The sequence below is a fragment of the Macaca mulatta genome, chromosome 15 (assembly GCF_049350105.2).
Source record: "Macaca mulatta isolate MMU2019108-1 chromosome 15, T2T-MMU8v2.0, whole genome shotgun sequence".
Lineage (NCBI taxonomy): Eukaryota > Metazoa > Chordata > Mammalia > Primates > Cercopithecidae > Macaca > Macaca mulatta.
Window position 1 is genome coordinate 24,387,963 of NC_133420.1, and position 16,202 is coordinate 24,404,164.

Below are 16,202 nucleotides of genomic sequence, written 5' to 3' on the forward strand. Positions count from 1 at the left end.
ATGGTAGGATCAGCTGTCTGATGACAGAGGCCTGGTCCATTCTTCTCTACTATCCAGGCTTTCTGTTAAGACCTAATTATCCTCATGTGCTTCTCTGACTAGTGGGGATGATGGCTGTGGCAGTGAGGTTCACAGCTTCCCTCCTATTAAAAGTGGGCCATGGCCAGGTGCGGTGGCTCACGCCTGTAATCCCAGCACCTTGGGAGGCTGAGGAGAGTGGATCACTTGAGGTCAGGAGTTAAAGACCAGCCTGGCCAATATGGTGAAACCCCATCTCTACTAAAAATACAAATAATTAGCTGGGTGTGGTGACACATGCTTGTAATCCCAGTTACTAGGGAGGCCAAGGCAGGAGAATCGCTTGAACCCAGGAGGTGGAGCTTGCAGTGAGCCGAGATCACACCACTGCACTCCAGCCTGAGTAACAGGACAAGACTCTGTCTCAAAAAAAAAAAAAAAAAAAAACCAGAAATAAAACAGGCTGTGGTGGTTTCTGCGGGCTGTGCACGGCTGCCAGGCCCCAAGTTATTTTCCTTTTGGCCTGCCAGATATAGGGGAATTGCCCATCCAACTGGGTGCTTGGAAAGAGCCAATGGCAGGCTCTGAAAGGCAGCGTTGTGGTCTGAGCTGCCGGGCCCCTCAGGGTGGCACACTGTACGCAGACTAAGGCCAAGGCAGGGAGTGACACATTGATCCTGGGGAGCATCTCTCTGCCAGGCAGCTAGTCATTTGTTCCCTGCTGGGAGGCGGCAGTAGGGGCTGGGGCACTGGCCCTCACAGAGTTGCTGAGAGTATGGAGGGAGATAATTATAGGCATCTACCACCTGTTTAATCTTCACAGCCCAGATATAGGGCTGTCTTCTGAGTCTTAAGGGTTAAGGGGCTTGCAGCTGGTTGTGGATCCGACGTGCCCCTCCTGACCACCTGCATGCAGAGCCAAGTTCTTTCCACTGCACACCTTGTCTCCTAGTGGGTGAGACACTGAACACCCTCCAGTCACGTGAGGGTCTTGACTGGCTGCATCCTGGTTATTTGAAGTTCCACTGTACTAAGTAAGAAGGGTCCAGACTCAGCCACCAGGGCCCAGGGCTGTTGCCCAGCTCACCTCTCTGGCCAGATCCATGCAAAATCTGCTCTTTTCGGGTAATTTTTGGTTTGTGAAAATTACCTGGTAGCCTGATAGACAATCTGGAATGTTAGGGGAAAGAGGCAAATTCATTCTGAATCCCATTACTTTCATTCCACTACTTATTAGCATTCCTGGAGATCCCTGCCCAGTCTTTATCCTGCATGTCTTTTACAGAGCTGCAACTTCCTTGCAATATGCCAGCATGTGGACTTGTTCCTTGTGTGTCTGTGACCTCTGTTGTGTGTGACTGCAGAGGATCTCATTGTGTGTATGCTCGTGGTCTGCATAACTATTGCCCTCATACTGGATCTTTACATCCTTTCCAGGTTTTCATTAAGATGAAAAACTGCGAGGGTAAATATCCTTATTCTAGGCTGGGCACGGTGCCTCATGCTTGTGTCCCAGCACTTTGGGAGGCCGAGGTGGGTGGATCACTTGAGGTCAGGAGTTCGAGACCAGCCTGGCCAACATGGTGAAACTCCGTCTCTACTTAAAATACAAAAATTAGCCGGGCGTGGTTGCACACAGTTGTAATCTCAGCTACTCGGGAACCTGAGGCAGGGTAATCACTTGAACCCGGGAGGCAGAGGTTGCAGTGACAGAGATCATGCCACTGCCCTCCAGCCTGGGCAACAGAGTGAGACTCTTAAAAAAAAGAAAAAAGAAATGGAATTATTGACAACTCCCATTAACTGGGAATGTGCTAAGCACTTTACGTACACCATTTCATTTAATCCTCGCAAGAAATATGTAGGGGGAGCTCTTATGAGATCTATTTTATAGAAATAGCTGAGACTTCAAGAGATCGTCACTGCCCTTGGTCACACAGCTAGTTAGTAGCAGACCTGAGCCTCAAACATGCCTCTTTAATACCAAAAGCCTTTACCCTTAACTAGTCATTAGAAGATTTCTGCTTCATATTGCTGGACAACTTTCTGAAGAATTGTACCCCCTTATACCCTCACCAGAAGTGGGCTCCTAGACGTCTGGTTCTGATGGACCCAGAGAAACATGTGACTGGCATTCAAACATGCGTCCGAATCCTTCTGGACAAGGAAAACTCCTGCAGGCCATGCTAGCTAGGTAGACAGTCTGTACCCCAAATGCCCAGCCCCTCCTGCCTAGGAATTGGAGTGTCTGATCCTCTGAATTGCACTGCGTGACCCCAGCACCAAAGCCCCAGAAGATTAAAATAAGATCAGAAGAAGCTGCCAGAAGCATTTAGTGAGAAAACCCCGCCTGAAGTCCAGGTCTCAGAATGATTTGCAAGGGACTCTTTGGACACTCGCACACATGCTCTGGCAAAAGCTGGCGTGCTGCTTGTGCACGTTCAATAGCCTCACCCTCCTCGGGCCTGGGCTCAGCTCAGCCTCGGCAGTTCAGGTGCTCCCAGCTGTGGATCACGAAAGGGTAGAGCAGTTTCCGTCCTGCACAGCCCCACAGCTGCCCTGGGGGCGTGGGCCCATCATTTGGATGGCGGCCTGGTGCATGGGCAGAATTCTGGCATCCAACAGGCCTGAGTCAGCCTTCTGGCCCACCAGGCACCAGCCTGGAGGCTCTGGGCATGTCTCCTGGCCCTCCTTTCTTAACATGGTGCCTATTAACATCTCCAGGAGTGTGGCTGGGGAAAAAGCCCACAGGAGGCACTGGCATCCTGAGTGAGCAGGGCGTGTGGCCTCCCTTCTGGCCTTACCTCTTGAGGTGGCTGCCACAGCCTCAGCACTCTGACACTCCCAACACCTCCCCCCACAAACCGCCCACTCTCCTCCCTCCCATGCCCACAATCCCCTGCGCGTCTCCGGATCTGGCAGTGACCTGCCATGTTGTAGTTTTCTCTTTATCTCACACACACACACACACACACACACACACACACACACACACACGTAGTTTTCTCTTTAACACACACACACACACACACACACACACACACACACCAGGCACACCAGTAGTCTGTGAGCTCCTCCTCAGCTTTGACTCTCCAACTCCTGGACCACAGCCGAGCCCAGACCTCTGCTCGGAGATGTTTCCTGGGTGAATGAAGAAAGGAATCTGTGGGCCGGGCGCGGTGGCTCAAGCCTGTAATCCCAGCACTTTGGGAGGCCGAGACGGGCGGATCACGAGGTCAGGAGATCGAGACCATCCTGGCTAACACGGTGAAACCCCGTCTCTACTAAAAAATACAAAAAACTAGCCGGGCGAGGTGGCGGCGCCTATAGTCCCAGCTACTTGGGAGGCCGAGGCAGGAGAATGGCGGGAACCCGGGAGGCGGAGCTTGCAGTGAGCTGAGATCCGGCCACTGCACTCCAGCCTGGGGGACAGAGCGAGACTCCGTCTCAAAAAAAAAAAAAAAAAAAAAAGGAATCTGTGAAGGCAGAGTGTGGCTTGCTGTCAGGTGCCTGGGAGGCCGGGGAGGTGCATCCAGTAACAACCACAGACAGGTAAAGAGCACCTACTGTGTGCCAGGTGTGATTAGGACGTGCGTATGAAGCTGCCAGTGCATCCCCGGCCCTCTAAGAGTCAAGAACTCTGCTCAGCCCCAGGAGCAAGTCTCCAAGATGCCAGCTGGGCCCTCAGCCCCAGGGGGTAGGGGCAGCTGTCTGGGCTCTACCCCCTGGCAGGGTGCCAGGGCCCACTCCCAGAGCAGCCAGCCGTTCAAACACATGAGCAGAAGGTCACAGACCCAATTAGCAGGGCTAGAGGCCTCTCACTCTCACTCTCTCTCTCTTTCTCTCTGTCACACACACACACACACACACAGTGGATTCTGCGCTCTGGAGACAAAACCAAGCCTGAAGCCAGCCGTGGAGCCTGAACCTAGACTGGAAAAGCAGGAAGTGCCAAGGACGCCTCACCTCTGCCCGCCCAGCATCCCCACAAGGATCTGCAGCAGCCCAGGAAGACACGGGACCCGTTTGTCTGTCACCGCTTCTGCCTGGCGACTTGGAGGAAAGGACTTTTCTCAGGAACTGTCACCACAGAGAGTTAATTCCAGCTGGAAACCAAGCCTTGGGGATGCTTTAGGAACACGGGCCTCATCCTCAAGACATGACTGATTTCAGTCACCCCTGAAAGGCTTTGCCATCCCACCCGAGCCCTCTGCCTCTTCTAGATGCCACATCGCCATTTCTCAAGTGCCTGTTTTGTGCCCAGCAATTTCACAAGTGTCGTCTTGGCTAAACTCCCTGCTCCGCAAAAAATCTTCACAGCCTGGGCATTCAGCCATGAGGGAGCCACCGCTGTAGCCAGTGGAATGACGTGCCCTCCATCCAGGATGTGCACCCAGGCAGCCAGGTCCCACGGCCACTGCTTTCTTGCCCCACCTCATGTTCCCAGAACTCAGTTCCAGATCTGGGCTCCAGGACGCAGAGGCTGTCCTCAGGGTGAGGGGCCGGTGCTCTGCACAGTGCCTCTTCCCTGCAGAGGAAAGTGCCCCCAAGGCATCCCCAGCTCCGTCTTCCCTCCACCACAGAGCCTGAAGCCCACGTCCCGTGCTCGGGCCACTGCCTATGTGAGTGTCCAGCCAGTGGCCGTGGAAGGGCTTCTTGGGGCATGGGTATGGGCATGTGAAATTTGCATTCATGATTTTTGTTGCAAGAAGGAAGGAGTGAACCTACAGACTGAGAAGTAATTAAATAAATGCCTGAATAAAGGCTGGAGAAGCCAAGGGCATAACCCAAGAGAGGGGGATGGGCAGCCAGACATGCTTCCTGCTTGACTGCTGCCACCCCAAGGCCTTGCCCCACCCCTAAACTTACACATAACCTCTCATCCTTGCACTGGCTCCAGGCCCTCCACGACCTGGTCCCTGCCAACCTCCATCCTCTTCTCTTGAACTCCCCACCCCGACATCAAGTTCCCTGTGCCTGCCCCTTTCGGAGATGCGTCCAGGTCATCATGATACCTCTCCCATACTCAGGATTAAAAGTCCAGCTCCGGCCAGGCACTTTGGGAGGCTGAGGCGGATGGATTTCCGGAGTTCAGGAGTTCAAGACCAGCCTAGGCAACATGGTGAAACCCCATCTCTACTAAAATAAAATTTAAAAAAATTAGCCAGGCATGGTAGCACATGCCTATAGTCCCAGCTACTCTGGAAGCTGAGGCAGGAGAATCGCTTGAACACGTGAGGCGGAAGTTGCAGTGAGCCAAGATTGTGCCACTGTCCTCCAGCCTGGGCGACAGAGTGAGACTCCATCTCAAAAAAAAAAAAAAAAAAAAAGGTCCGGCTCCCACATCACCTCCCAAATGGAGCCTTGTCCAAGACCCTTTGAGCCAGGCACACCGCCACGACTGTCCTCCAGCAAAACAAGTCCCCAGTGGGGCAGGAAGGACCTGGTGTCGCACACTCACCCATCTCCCCTACCTCCCCTAAACCAGTTCACTAGACAGGCAGAACAGACAGAGCACCCTGGTGATCATGACTTGTTGCAACAATAATTCTTCTTATCTTTGTTGCTTTTAAGTAGATATTCACCTGCAACTGAATATACAGGTTCCTATGTACAGTAGCTTCCTCTGTCTCCAGCTCTTCCTCCCTGAGAACAGTCCTAGCCCTTATCCTGGGTCTCTCAGAGAACAGCTCCAGTCCAATTCCAGTTTCCTCTATGGGGCATGTGCCACTGTGTACCCCCAGAGACCCCACAGTCTTGGTTCAGAGCCACCTTCTATTTTTTTTTTTTTTTTTTTTTAAGATGAGGTCTAGCTGTGTTGCCCAGGCTGACCTGGAACTCCTGGGCTAAAGCGATCCTCCCACCTCAGACTCTTGAGTAGCTGGAACTTCAGAGATTCCTGTGCTGTGGAATCTCTGGCAGGAGACGGTGGTTCCCAAATGATTCTGATATGCTGAGATACAGCCAACTGAGGACCACTAACCATGCCTGGAAAGTTCTGGGAAGGCAGGGACTGCTTTACTCATCCTTGAACACCTAGGAAAGACCCCGCACAGGATACAGATGCCCAGAATCTACTTGTTGGCAGGTGAACGTGGCATGTGGACAGTAGTGGATTATTCACTGTGTGCTCAGCACCATGCAAAGCCCTTTACAAATACAGTGGAGTATTCACTGTGCTCAGTGCCATGCAAAGCCCTTTACAAATACTTGCATTTAAGTTTTCCCATAAGACTCTCAGGAGGGCTACAGAATCTCCATTTTACAGATAAGAAAATAAGGTTGCAAAGATGTGGAACAAGTCCAAAAGTCGATCAGTCAGCAAGTGGATAAAGAAACTGTGGTATATCTATGATGGAATACTACTCAGTCATGAAAAGGAATGATTGAATGGCATTCACAGCAACCTGGATGGGATTGGAGACTCTTCTTCTCAGTGAAGTAACTCAGGAATGGAAAACCAAACATCGTATGTTCTCATAAGTGGAAGCTAAGCTATGAGGATGCAAAGGCATAAAAATGATGCAATGGACTCTGGGGACTCGGTGGGGAAAGGGTAGGAAGGGGGTAAGGGATAAAAGATTACAAATTGGGTTCAGTGTATACTGCTCAGGTGATGGGTGCACCAAAATCTCATAAATCATAGCTAAAGAAATTACGCATGTATCCAAATACCACCTGTTCCCCAAAAACCTATGGAAATAGAAAATTAAACAACAAGAAAGTTAGGTTCAGGGAAGTGCAGTGACTTTTCCAAGGTAGCCTGGCTAGAAGGGGAGGGTAGTGGACAGTTAGACTGGTACTCACTAGACAGGCAGGACCCGGCCTCACCCTGGGACCTGTCCCTGCTCGTCAGCACCTGCCCACTGGAGCCACGTGACAGAGGGACACAGCGTAGCCAAGACATTTACAAAATGAAGATCCTTTGTGCCTGAGTGAAATGATCCTTTCAAAAATGATCGCCAGCTCCCCTCCACCACCTCCGGAGACCAAGTCCTGGCTGATTTTTCCCCGTCTTTATCTCAAGTACATTTAAATGTCAATTAAATTTGAAATATCTACATTTGTCAGCATTTCATTTTGGGCCAGCGTGACGTGCTGCTGATTTGTCCACGCGATGTGACACATGAAAAAAACTCCCGAGATGCAGATCTTCCTCATTAAAAAATAAGCCGGTGCGATCCCGGTGCGGCAGAGAGCATGGAGCACGTCCCCGCTTCCTGACGCCGTGTCTCTGACATGGTATTTAAAAAGGAACAGCCTCGCCTGTCACCACTGTCACACGCGCGCGCTAACCAGCGACACGTTAAACCAAACATTAGAAGGGGTTCGGGAAGTCATCTGCATGGGAACTCCGCGCGGAGACGAGGTGGGCAGAGGCGGGAGCAGCCGTGGGGGACGATGGGGTCTGATCCGTGACGGACGGCCAGCCTTTCTTCCACGCCAAGATTCTGGCAGCCCTCGCTGGGCAGCCAAGTTTGCCGCAACCTGCCTTTTCACAGATAGCTCTTTGTGTGTAATAAAATCCAGGCAAGTGGTGGGTGGCAGACTGCAGGGGAGTAGCTGAATTGGGTTAATGAGGGAAAAGGTGCTTTTTTTTTTTTTCATATTCTGCCTTAAGCTAATAAAAAATGTAAGCCTGGACGTTTTCGATGGTTCATCCTTTATCTCTGACAAATATATGACTGTATGTTTCATGGGAGAACATGGGCAGCTGAATTTAAGTAAGTTTATTTTGAAACCTCACCTTCCATTAAAAGTAGAAGAGGAAACACCCTATCTCTTATTTCGTTGTTTCCGACCCAGGAAACTGAAGAGGTGAGATCCCGTAGTGGTTGAAAGTCGGCGAATCCACATTCAGTTCCCAGCTCTACCTTTAGCTGCTGTGTGACCCCGGGCAAGTGACTCCCCCTCTCTGAGCCTTGGCTACTTTTTCTGCAAAATGGGGTTGCAATAAAGAATTCATGAGAAATTGTATGGACAGCATTTTGCCCAAGGCTTGTAAGTATTGCTGGTGTTATCGCCATCCATGTGGCCTGGACTTTACCAAGCTCTGATCTGAGCACATCAGATGACACATTTCTCACCTGGGTGTGCCCTGCCACTCTCAAGAGTTGGGTGGTATATTTGGAGGCAGCTGGGTCTCCTGTGAAAACCATTGCCCAACCAGCCTGGCCCGGTCAGTACATCCAACTGGAGAAGGAAGGTGGCCTGTGAACTGGAAACTGCGGTTCCTTCTCTTCCCCCGCCTGCCACAGTCACGCCAGTGTGGGAGCCCCCGGCCCCCTCCACCATCACAGCAGCGTGGGCGGCACTGGATTGTGACACTGGCCTGAACAGTGGCAGCCCGATCTACCGAAGCCAGGGCGCGGCCCAGCACGGAGGCTCCTCGCTCCTAGGTGAAGCCGGAAATTCCTCGCAGGTTGAGTGGCGTTGCGCCAACATGTCAAGCTGTGATCTGTGCCCTCTTGTCAGAGCCAGAGGTGGGGGCCTGTGCTTAGATGGATGTCAGAAAGGCAACCAAGGTGGACACGAGGGCAAGTGGAGAGCCTCCCTCCATTTGGCCCGAGCAGGGGCTGGTGTCCCTTCGTGTGCGTCTCACCCGAGCCCCGCTCACGGGAGAGTGAGGACCCTGGGAGTGGACTGTCCGGGCTGCAGTCCCCGTTCTCCACTTCTTGGCCACATGGTCACCTCTTCACCAGTGATGCCCCAGTGTACAGCTAGCCTGGGTCTGCTCACAGGAAGCAGGCTGAGTGCACCTGTTGCTTGGGTACACAGATGGACAGATGGATGGGTACACTCATGAAGGCCTCATCCTCTAGAAAATCAGTATGGTGACACCGTCTTGTTAGGCTCTTGTGAGGGGTAGAAATGGCCTCTATGAAGCACAGTGCCTGCTTGTTGATATCGTTTGAAACACTTTCTGCCTGCCCCTACCTCCCTGGCACCTTCACCTTCAAACATCGTCCCATTCTTCATGTCTTAGCATCTCAGAACAGTCTAGGGAAAGGGGACAGTATGGTGCAGCTCCAGGAAGATGGTAAAGTGGGGGTTCCCCCAGAAGGCTGGCTTTCATTCATTCACAAACTTCCACGGCATTCATGCTGTACCCCAGGTGGGGAGAAAGAGAACAAGCCAGGCCCTGCCCTTGAGGAGCTCGACTCAGAAACAGTGGCAAGAGGCTAAATGGTGTCTAAGAAGTGCTAAGACACAGAGCCAGAGAGCTCTCCTAGACTCCAGTGGGCTTCATAGCAGTCGCATTAAGCTGAGTCTTCAAGACCAAAGAGCAGTCAGTGCTCCAAGCAAAGGTGACAGGGACGGGGGATATCCCGGGCCGGTGTGGTCAGAGATGGTAAGCATGGCCGAAGTGCAGGGGAGGCCAGGAGAGGGCCGCAGAGGTAGGCAGAGCTAACACACAGCGCGGAGACTGCCCTGCTTGGAGCCCAGGCCTGGCACGGCTGCTCAGCAGTGCATCCCACGAGCTCCCCAGAGTGCGGCGGAAGCCCACGGCCTGCCCACCCGCCCCTCGCCTGCTCAGGAGAGCAGTCAGTGCTACAGAGCGAGAGTGGGCTCCCCCTAACTTTGAAACAACTTTGAAATAATATGTCTGAACATATTATTCCTAACCCTTTGCTCCACAGATTTATTTACTCACCATACCACCAACTGCAGCGAGATCACAGTTCAGAATGGCAGATTCGTAGGTTTTAGCAGGAGAGTGACAAGTGTGGGTTTGTGATTGAAAGAGACTCTGGTGGCTGTATGGAGGGTAGCCTTTCTGCTCTGTCTTCTTTGCTGTGGAAGTGGCAGGAGCCAGGTGCCCTGGCCCCAAGATTCCTGCAAGTCAGGTCTTCCTGACCTCTCCACTGAGGCAGGAAAATGCCCCCCGGACCACAGCCCTCCCTAGTCCAGGAAGGGCTGAGTTGTGTCTTGCCCCTGACAGCCAGCAAGGCAGCCTGGGAGCAGGGAAGAGCCCAGCGCTGCGACTCACCACCTCCTGTTGTGTAACCCTGGGCTACTGGCTTCCCCTCCTGAGCCTCAACCTCCACTGCAGTTCGAGGACAAAAGTCTGCCTGGCCAGCCTCTGGGAGGAAGTGAGGGTTCTGATGTGAAAGTGCTGGGATGGGCACCAGCCCTGGCGGATTGCAGCAAAGCGCAGGCACAGGCCACTCGCCCCGTCCCCCTGTGCAGCCACTGTCTCTGACTCACCCTCCAGCTGTGGTTCTCGTGCCCTTTTTTTGGACACATTGCCCTCTCCTGAAATAAAACCTCAAAAGAATTCCAGCATACAGAGCAGAGAAGGGAGACGGCTTTGGCTGAGGGGGTGACGGGAGAGGAGGTAGCCCATGCCAGCCTCCAGACCCCATATTCTCCCCAAACTTCACTTGCCTCAGAGCAAGCCAGCCCACAGAACGGGGCAGGGGTGCGGAACACCCCTGGGTCTGCTCACACCGAGCAGGCTCAAAATGCCTCTTGGTGGAACGCACAGAGACACCTACTCCCCAGCGCAAGGGCCGGGATTTGAACCCAGGTCTGCTAGTCCAGCTCGCCCCTGCTGAGCACACGGCCTCCGGTGGGCCCTGGTCAGTATATAATTCATGGGAGCCAGGCGTGGAGTTTCTCCAGGCTGTGTATGTGTTGGTGTTTATAGAGGTAGAGCTCACAGGTGGCTGACAAGGGAGATGCATTTTTTATAACAATGAATATTTAATTTCCACATCACAGATGAAAAAGACTCTCTGAAGAGGCATCTGACGGAAACTCTAGAGAGCAGCCGCTAATCAGAAAAGGGCCTTCTCGCGAGAGCTCTTCCGCACGGCTCACTTTTTTCTTTAACTTTTTTATTTTTTATTTCTTCCTGATTATTGGAGTAGATATGCTCATTGTAGAAAATGTATAAGACACAGAAAAATAAAAAGAAGCAGGGGGGAAAGAAATCACCCGTGATTCCACTGGCCGTTATTGACATTTAGCCACGTGCCTTTCCAGTCTTTTTTCTATGAATTTTTCCATAAGCAGATGACAGCGAATGCGGTGTGATTGCAGTTCTGCATCCTGATCTTTAAATTTGTCTTCATAAACATTGCGTTTCGTGGAAGGACAAGATTCAGCTACTGCGCCAGCTGGTTGTTGCTGACAATGTAGGTTGTTCCATGTTTTAATATTATAAACAACAGTGATGACCATCTTCAGGCGTGATTCTTTGCCAACTTTGAGGGTTAACCAAATGGAAGTGGGATTACTAGGTCCTATGTGATGGGTCATGAGTTGAAGGCTCTGGACACATGGCAAATTTAGTTTCTTTTCTATCTGGAACAAGCTTCCTCTCCTGGGAGCTGCCACCCCAGGCTGGCACAGGGAGCCAGGCATGGAGCCCAGAGGCCTGCTTCTCACCTGCACATGAAGTTCTGAGGGCGCCCCTAACTGCCTGTTCTCTTCTCTTTTGTCTTCCTCTGCCCCAGCCTGGTAAAGCCCTTACGACACTACGCGGTCTTCCTCTCCGAAGACTCCTCTGACGATGAATGCCAGCGGGAAGAGGGCCCGAGCTCTGGCTTCACCGAGAGCTTTTTCTTCTCTGCTCCCTTTGAATGGTCTCTTCTTCCTTCTTCCATTTCCCTGAGCTCGGCTGGGTGACTCTGCAGGGCTGCATGGGGAAAGCGGGGGGCTGGTGATGCTTGCCTTTGTGTCGGAGGGGGGAGGGTGTCTGGAGCTGCTGCCTGCCGGTGCCCCAGTGCCAACATGCCGGATGGATGCCACCTCCGTGTGCCACCTCTCAGGGCATCCGTTCTGCTAGCTCCACAGGGGCTGTGACAATTGAGTAAGGTGACAGGGTGATATGCGAGTGTTGGTCCCTTAGAGATGAAAATGTGTTTGATTGCTGATGGAACTGGTGACTACAATTAGCCTGGTTGTTGATCTCCAAGTCCTTCTTTATCTCAGCGTGTCTTGGAAAGCCATGGAGATGGGAGTCAGAGTTTAAGTTGAAAAAGAAATGTTTGTATTGAATGCCAGCCTATCCAAGTGTTCTAATCTGCCTGACTTTTTAAAGATAATTTTAATCATTATTATTTATAGCCTAAGCCTCATACCAATTACAAGTAGTGATTTTAAAAAGTTTCACCCACCATCCAGCCACCCCTAAAATTAAGCTGCTGTCGCCCTCCTTTTTTTAACCCATTCTTGCTCCTCTACCCACAAGTGTTTCAGAGCTGGGATCGAGCAGAGACAGACAAAGGCTGTTTGCCCTTGTTAACACGGTTCTGTGTTTTTAATGGGAGCCTTTCAGGGAATGGAAAGTACCCTTTGCTGGATGCCCACGGTGACCACAGCAACCTTCCAGGGAGCATGTTAATCGTTTTAGTCATTGCACAGAAGAGGAGATGCCTTTCCCTCCCTCTCCCTCATGTCCCCTGCACCCTCTCCCTCTTCCCAAACCCCAGCATCAGCTCCCTCCCCATGGGGTGGCCCGTGGGTTGCTCTAAGGACCTTATAAACCCCAGGCTGCTCGGCCCCCTGTCACCAACCCCACAGGGTCAGAGGGTCCTGACCCTTTCCTGCCACCAGGTCACTGGGGACCCAGACAAGTCACTCCCCTCCCAGTGTCCTCACTTAGAAAGTAGTGGCCTTGCCAAGCACAGTGGCTCACACCTGTAATCCCAGCACTTCGGGAGGCCCAGGCAGGTGGATCACTTGAGGCCAGGAGTTCGCGACCGGCCTGGCCAACATGGGGAAACCCCGTCTCTACTTAAAAAAAATACAAATATTAGCTAGGTGTGGTGGCACGCACCTGTAATCCCAGCTATTCAGGAGACTGAGGCAAGAGAATCACTTGAACCCAGGAGGCGGAGGTTGCAGTGAGCTGAGATCACACTGCTGTACTCCAACCTGGGTAACAGAATGAGACTCTGCCTTAAAAAAAAAAAAAAAAAGTAGTGGCCTAAGCTGGTGTCATCCAAGCATCACACATCACTTTTGCTGTATATCAAATCTTTGTTTCAATTTTTTTCCAAAGATTTTAAAATTAGCCTTCTCCTAAGCAATAATATCTACGATTTTGTAGGCTTAATGTATTAGTCATTATTTCTGTTGCTAATTAGAACAAAAATAGAACCTTTAGCATAAGACATGTTCATCTATGTGTCAACTTAAAACACCTTTTGGGAAAAGGCACCCTGCTGCCAGCCAGGAGCGCACCAAGTCAAGTCCAAGAGCCAGCTCCATCATATCCTCTCGGAACTAACTGATGCCTTAATTATTTAAATAATGGCAAGGGCTCGCTTCCTTAGCCCATGACCTCAGAGGTCAGTACAGGCCTTTGTGTGTGTGTTTGAAAAGAAACTGGCCCATCCTAACTCAAAATGGGTTCAAAATGGGTTCCTTAAGTTCCAGAAGCACACTGACTTTAACCCTTTCATTGTGCTCATCTTGATTAAAGGGTCTCTAATTCCTTGGTCAGGGTGAGTGAGGGACGTTTGAAGCCTCTCAAGCTTGGCTTCCATTTCCACCCCTTGGGAGTGCTGTGTGACATAGGTGAGTTATTAACATCTCTGAGCTTCATTCCTCATCCATAAAGTGGGGGTGTAAGTCCGACTTCCTGGCCCACTAGCATTGCTTCAGCGAGAGAGTACATGATGGAGTCCCTGTCCCTCGCTGATATTGTTTGATGAGCCCTCCCATATGTCCCCCACCCTGCAGTCTTCACTGTGAGCCTACCCTTGACCGCCAGGTGGTGCCCTTCCCCCACTTTACCAGTGCCACAGGCACGATCTCTGCCTGAACTAGGGCCACCACCAGCCCCAGACTTGGGGTTAGAAGAGGCGAGCTGTGGCCAGGCGCGGTGGCTCACACCTGCAATCTCAACACTGGGAGGCTGAGGCAGGCGGATCACAAGGTCAGGAGTTCGAGACCAGTCTGGCCAACATAGTGAAACCCCATCTCTACTAAAAATACAAAAAATTAGCCGGGCGTGGTGGCGGGCGCCTGTAATTCCAGCTACTCGGGAGGCTAAGCCAGGAGAATTGCTTGAACCTGGGAGGCGGAGGTTGCAGTGAGCCAAGATCGCGCCATTGCACTCCAGCCTGGGAGACAAGAGTGAAACTCCATCTCAAAAATAAAATAAAAAATAAAAAAAATAAAAAAGGTGAGATGCAGTTCCCACTGGGGCTCCACTAGAGGTCAGGGTTGACCCAGGCACTGCCTCTCCATCTACCCAGTGGTGCCCTGGGACTCAGGTCCATGGGAAGGGAAGGCAAGTGGAACCCTTTGTTACCTATACTTGTATCAGCTGCAAAGTAGTGGTGTGGGGTTTGTTTGTGGTTTGTTTTGTTTTGTTTTGCTTGTTTTGAGACAGGGTCTTGCTCTGTCACCCAGGCTGGAGTGCAGTGTTGTGATCTTGGCTCACTGCAACCTCCATCTCCCAGGTTCAAGCAATTCCCATGCCTCAGCCACCTAAGTAGCTGAGACTACAGGCATGCCCCACCACACCCCGCAAAATTTTGTAATTTTAGTAGGGACGGGGTTTCACCATGTTGGCCAGGCTGGTCTAGAACTCCTGACCTCAAGTGATCCGCTCACCTCGGCCTCCCAAAGTGCTGGGATTACAGGCGTGAGCCACCGCGCCCAGCCAATGGCTGCAAGGTTTTGATGTGTAAAAGTATAGAAAGCTGTTAGCAGAAGAGCCTGTGTGACAGCCATGCTCACTGGTGGGCGCTGGATGCTGTAACCAACCTCTGCATGTCTGCTGTGTGCCGGGCACCGCATTTGCTCATGTAACCACCACCACCACCACCTGAGCGCCTGAGGCTCAGAGAATTAAGTGACCTGCCAAAGGTCCCACAGCAAGAAATAGCATGACCAGAGCTGGAACCAAGCTTAGCAGGGCAAGCTTAGGCCCAGACAGTTCCCCATGAGCTGTTCACAGAACCTGACTGTGGCTGTGCCTAGGCTACCAAACAGCAGAGCAGGGCGGGAGTAAGAGGAGCATGACTGCTGGCCTGTGAGCCCCCTTCCAGTCCTGTCTGTTCCTCATACCTTGTCTGAATGGCTCACAAGCCCACTAGCTAGTTTTATGAAAGGACCTGTAGTTTGGGAGGGGCACTAAATGGGTCCCCTCAGTGCAAGTGAGAGCCAAAGCGACTTGCCCCTGTTCACACCCCCAGGCCCATCGGTGTGCCCAGCTTGCACCCTCGCAGCCTCCCAGACTCCTGCCCTCACGGAGACCCTGGGACACGCTCCTGTCCCGAAGGCTCCTGCGTGTACCCCTCAAGCCCTCAATGTGCTTGGGCTGGAGGCCGCTTGCTCCTCCCCTGAAGGCCTGGGTGGGAGATTCCAGCCTGCTCTGTCTCCCCGCAGGCCACAGCCATATCGGACACTCAAGGAGTCAGACAGTGCGGAAGGCGACGAGGCAGAGAGTCCAGAGCAGCAAGTGCGGAAACCCACAGGCCCCGTCCCAGCTCCCACTGACCGGGCTGCCAGCATCGACCTTCTGGAAGACGTCTTCAACAACCTGGACATGGAGGCCGCATTGCAGCCCCTGGGCCAGGCCAAGAGCTTGGAGGACCTTCGTGCCCCCAAAGACCTGAGGGAGCAGCCAGGGACCTTTGACTATCAGGTATGGCATAGGCAAGGGAGGGGATCTGCCGGGCCCGCACTGTCCGGAGACCCCCATGTGACAGTGGAAGAGACTAACAGAGAAACAGTGACTTTCCAAGGCCCTCAGCCAACACTTAGGGTCAGTGTGACTGTAAGCCCCTCCCAGGGTGCCGGGGCCCACACCACCCTAACAGTGATGGTAGGAGAAGATGCTAGAGCCTGATGGAAACTTGCCCCACCCTGTGTGTACATCAGACGAGGGGGCGGGTGCTGCCAGCCACTCTCCTTGCACCCCCAGAGGGGCTGCAGCCCCTGCTGGAACTGGGATTGCATCCATCCCTGCCAGGGCTCCTTGGCAGAGCCTTTGGATGAAAGTTCTTGGCTCTGCATTATGAATGCAAATCAGTGTGTAATTCCCATTGTGATGTCCAATCCATCACATCCCTTCTCGGTGCCTCAGTTTCCTTACTTGCAAGTGGGGGCTTCTGACTTTGCATCACTGGGTCACACTGTGGGGTTCACAGAGCTCCAGTCATTCATGAGTGTTCCCTGCTGGGAACAAGGACCTGGGCCAGGAGAAGGGGACTGGTGCC

At 52.3% G+C, this 16,202-nt stretch overlaps 1 protein-coding gene across 20 annotated transcripts in view; it reads left to right on the forward strand.

Annotated features, from left to right (window-relative positions):
- DENND1A (DENN domain containing 1A) overlaps positions 1-16,202 on the forward strand; it is a 544,513-nt gene that overhangs the window by 525,459 nt on the left and 2,852 nt on the right. For 9 of the 20 annotated variants that reach the window (XM_077968018.1, XM_015116876.3, XM_015116878.3 and 6 more), the window contains 2 exons: positions 11,481-11,609; positions 15,370-15,628. In XM_077968018.1, the coding sequence (XP_077824144.1) occupies positions 11,481-11,609; positions 15,370-15,628 (388 nt within the window). Of the gene's footprint in view, positions 1-3,890; positions 5,343-7,824; positions 8,015-11,480; positions 11,610-15,369; positions 15,629-16,202 lie in introns of those variants that run through there. The other 11 variants (XM_077968015.1, XM_015116885.3, XM_077968020.1 and 8 more) reach the window with 3 other exon arrangements.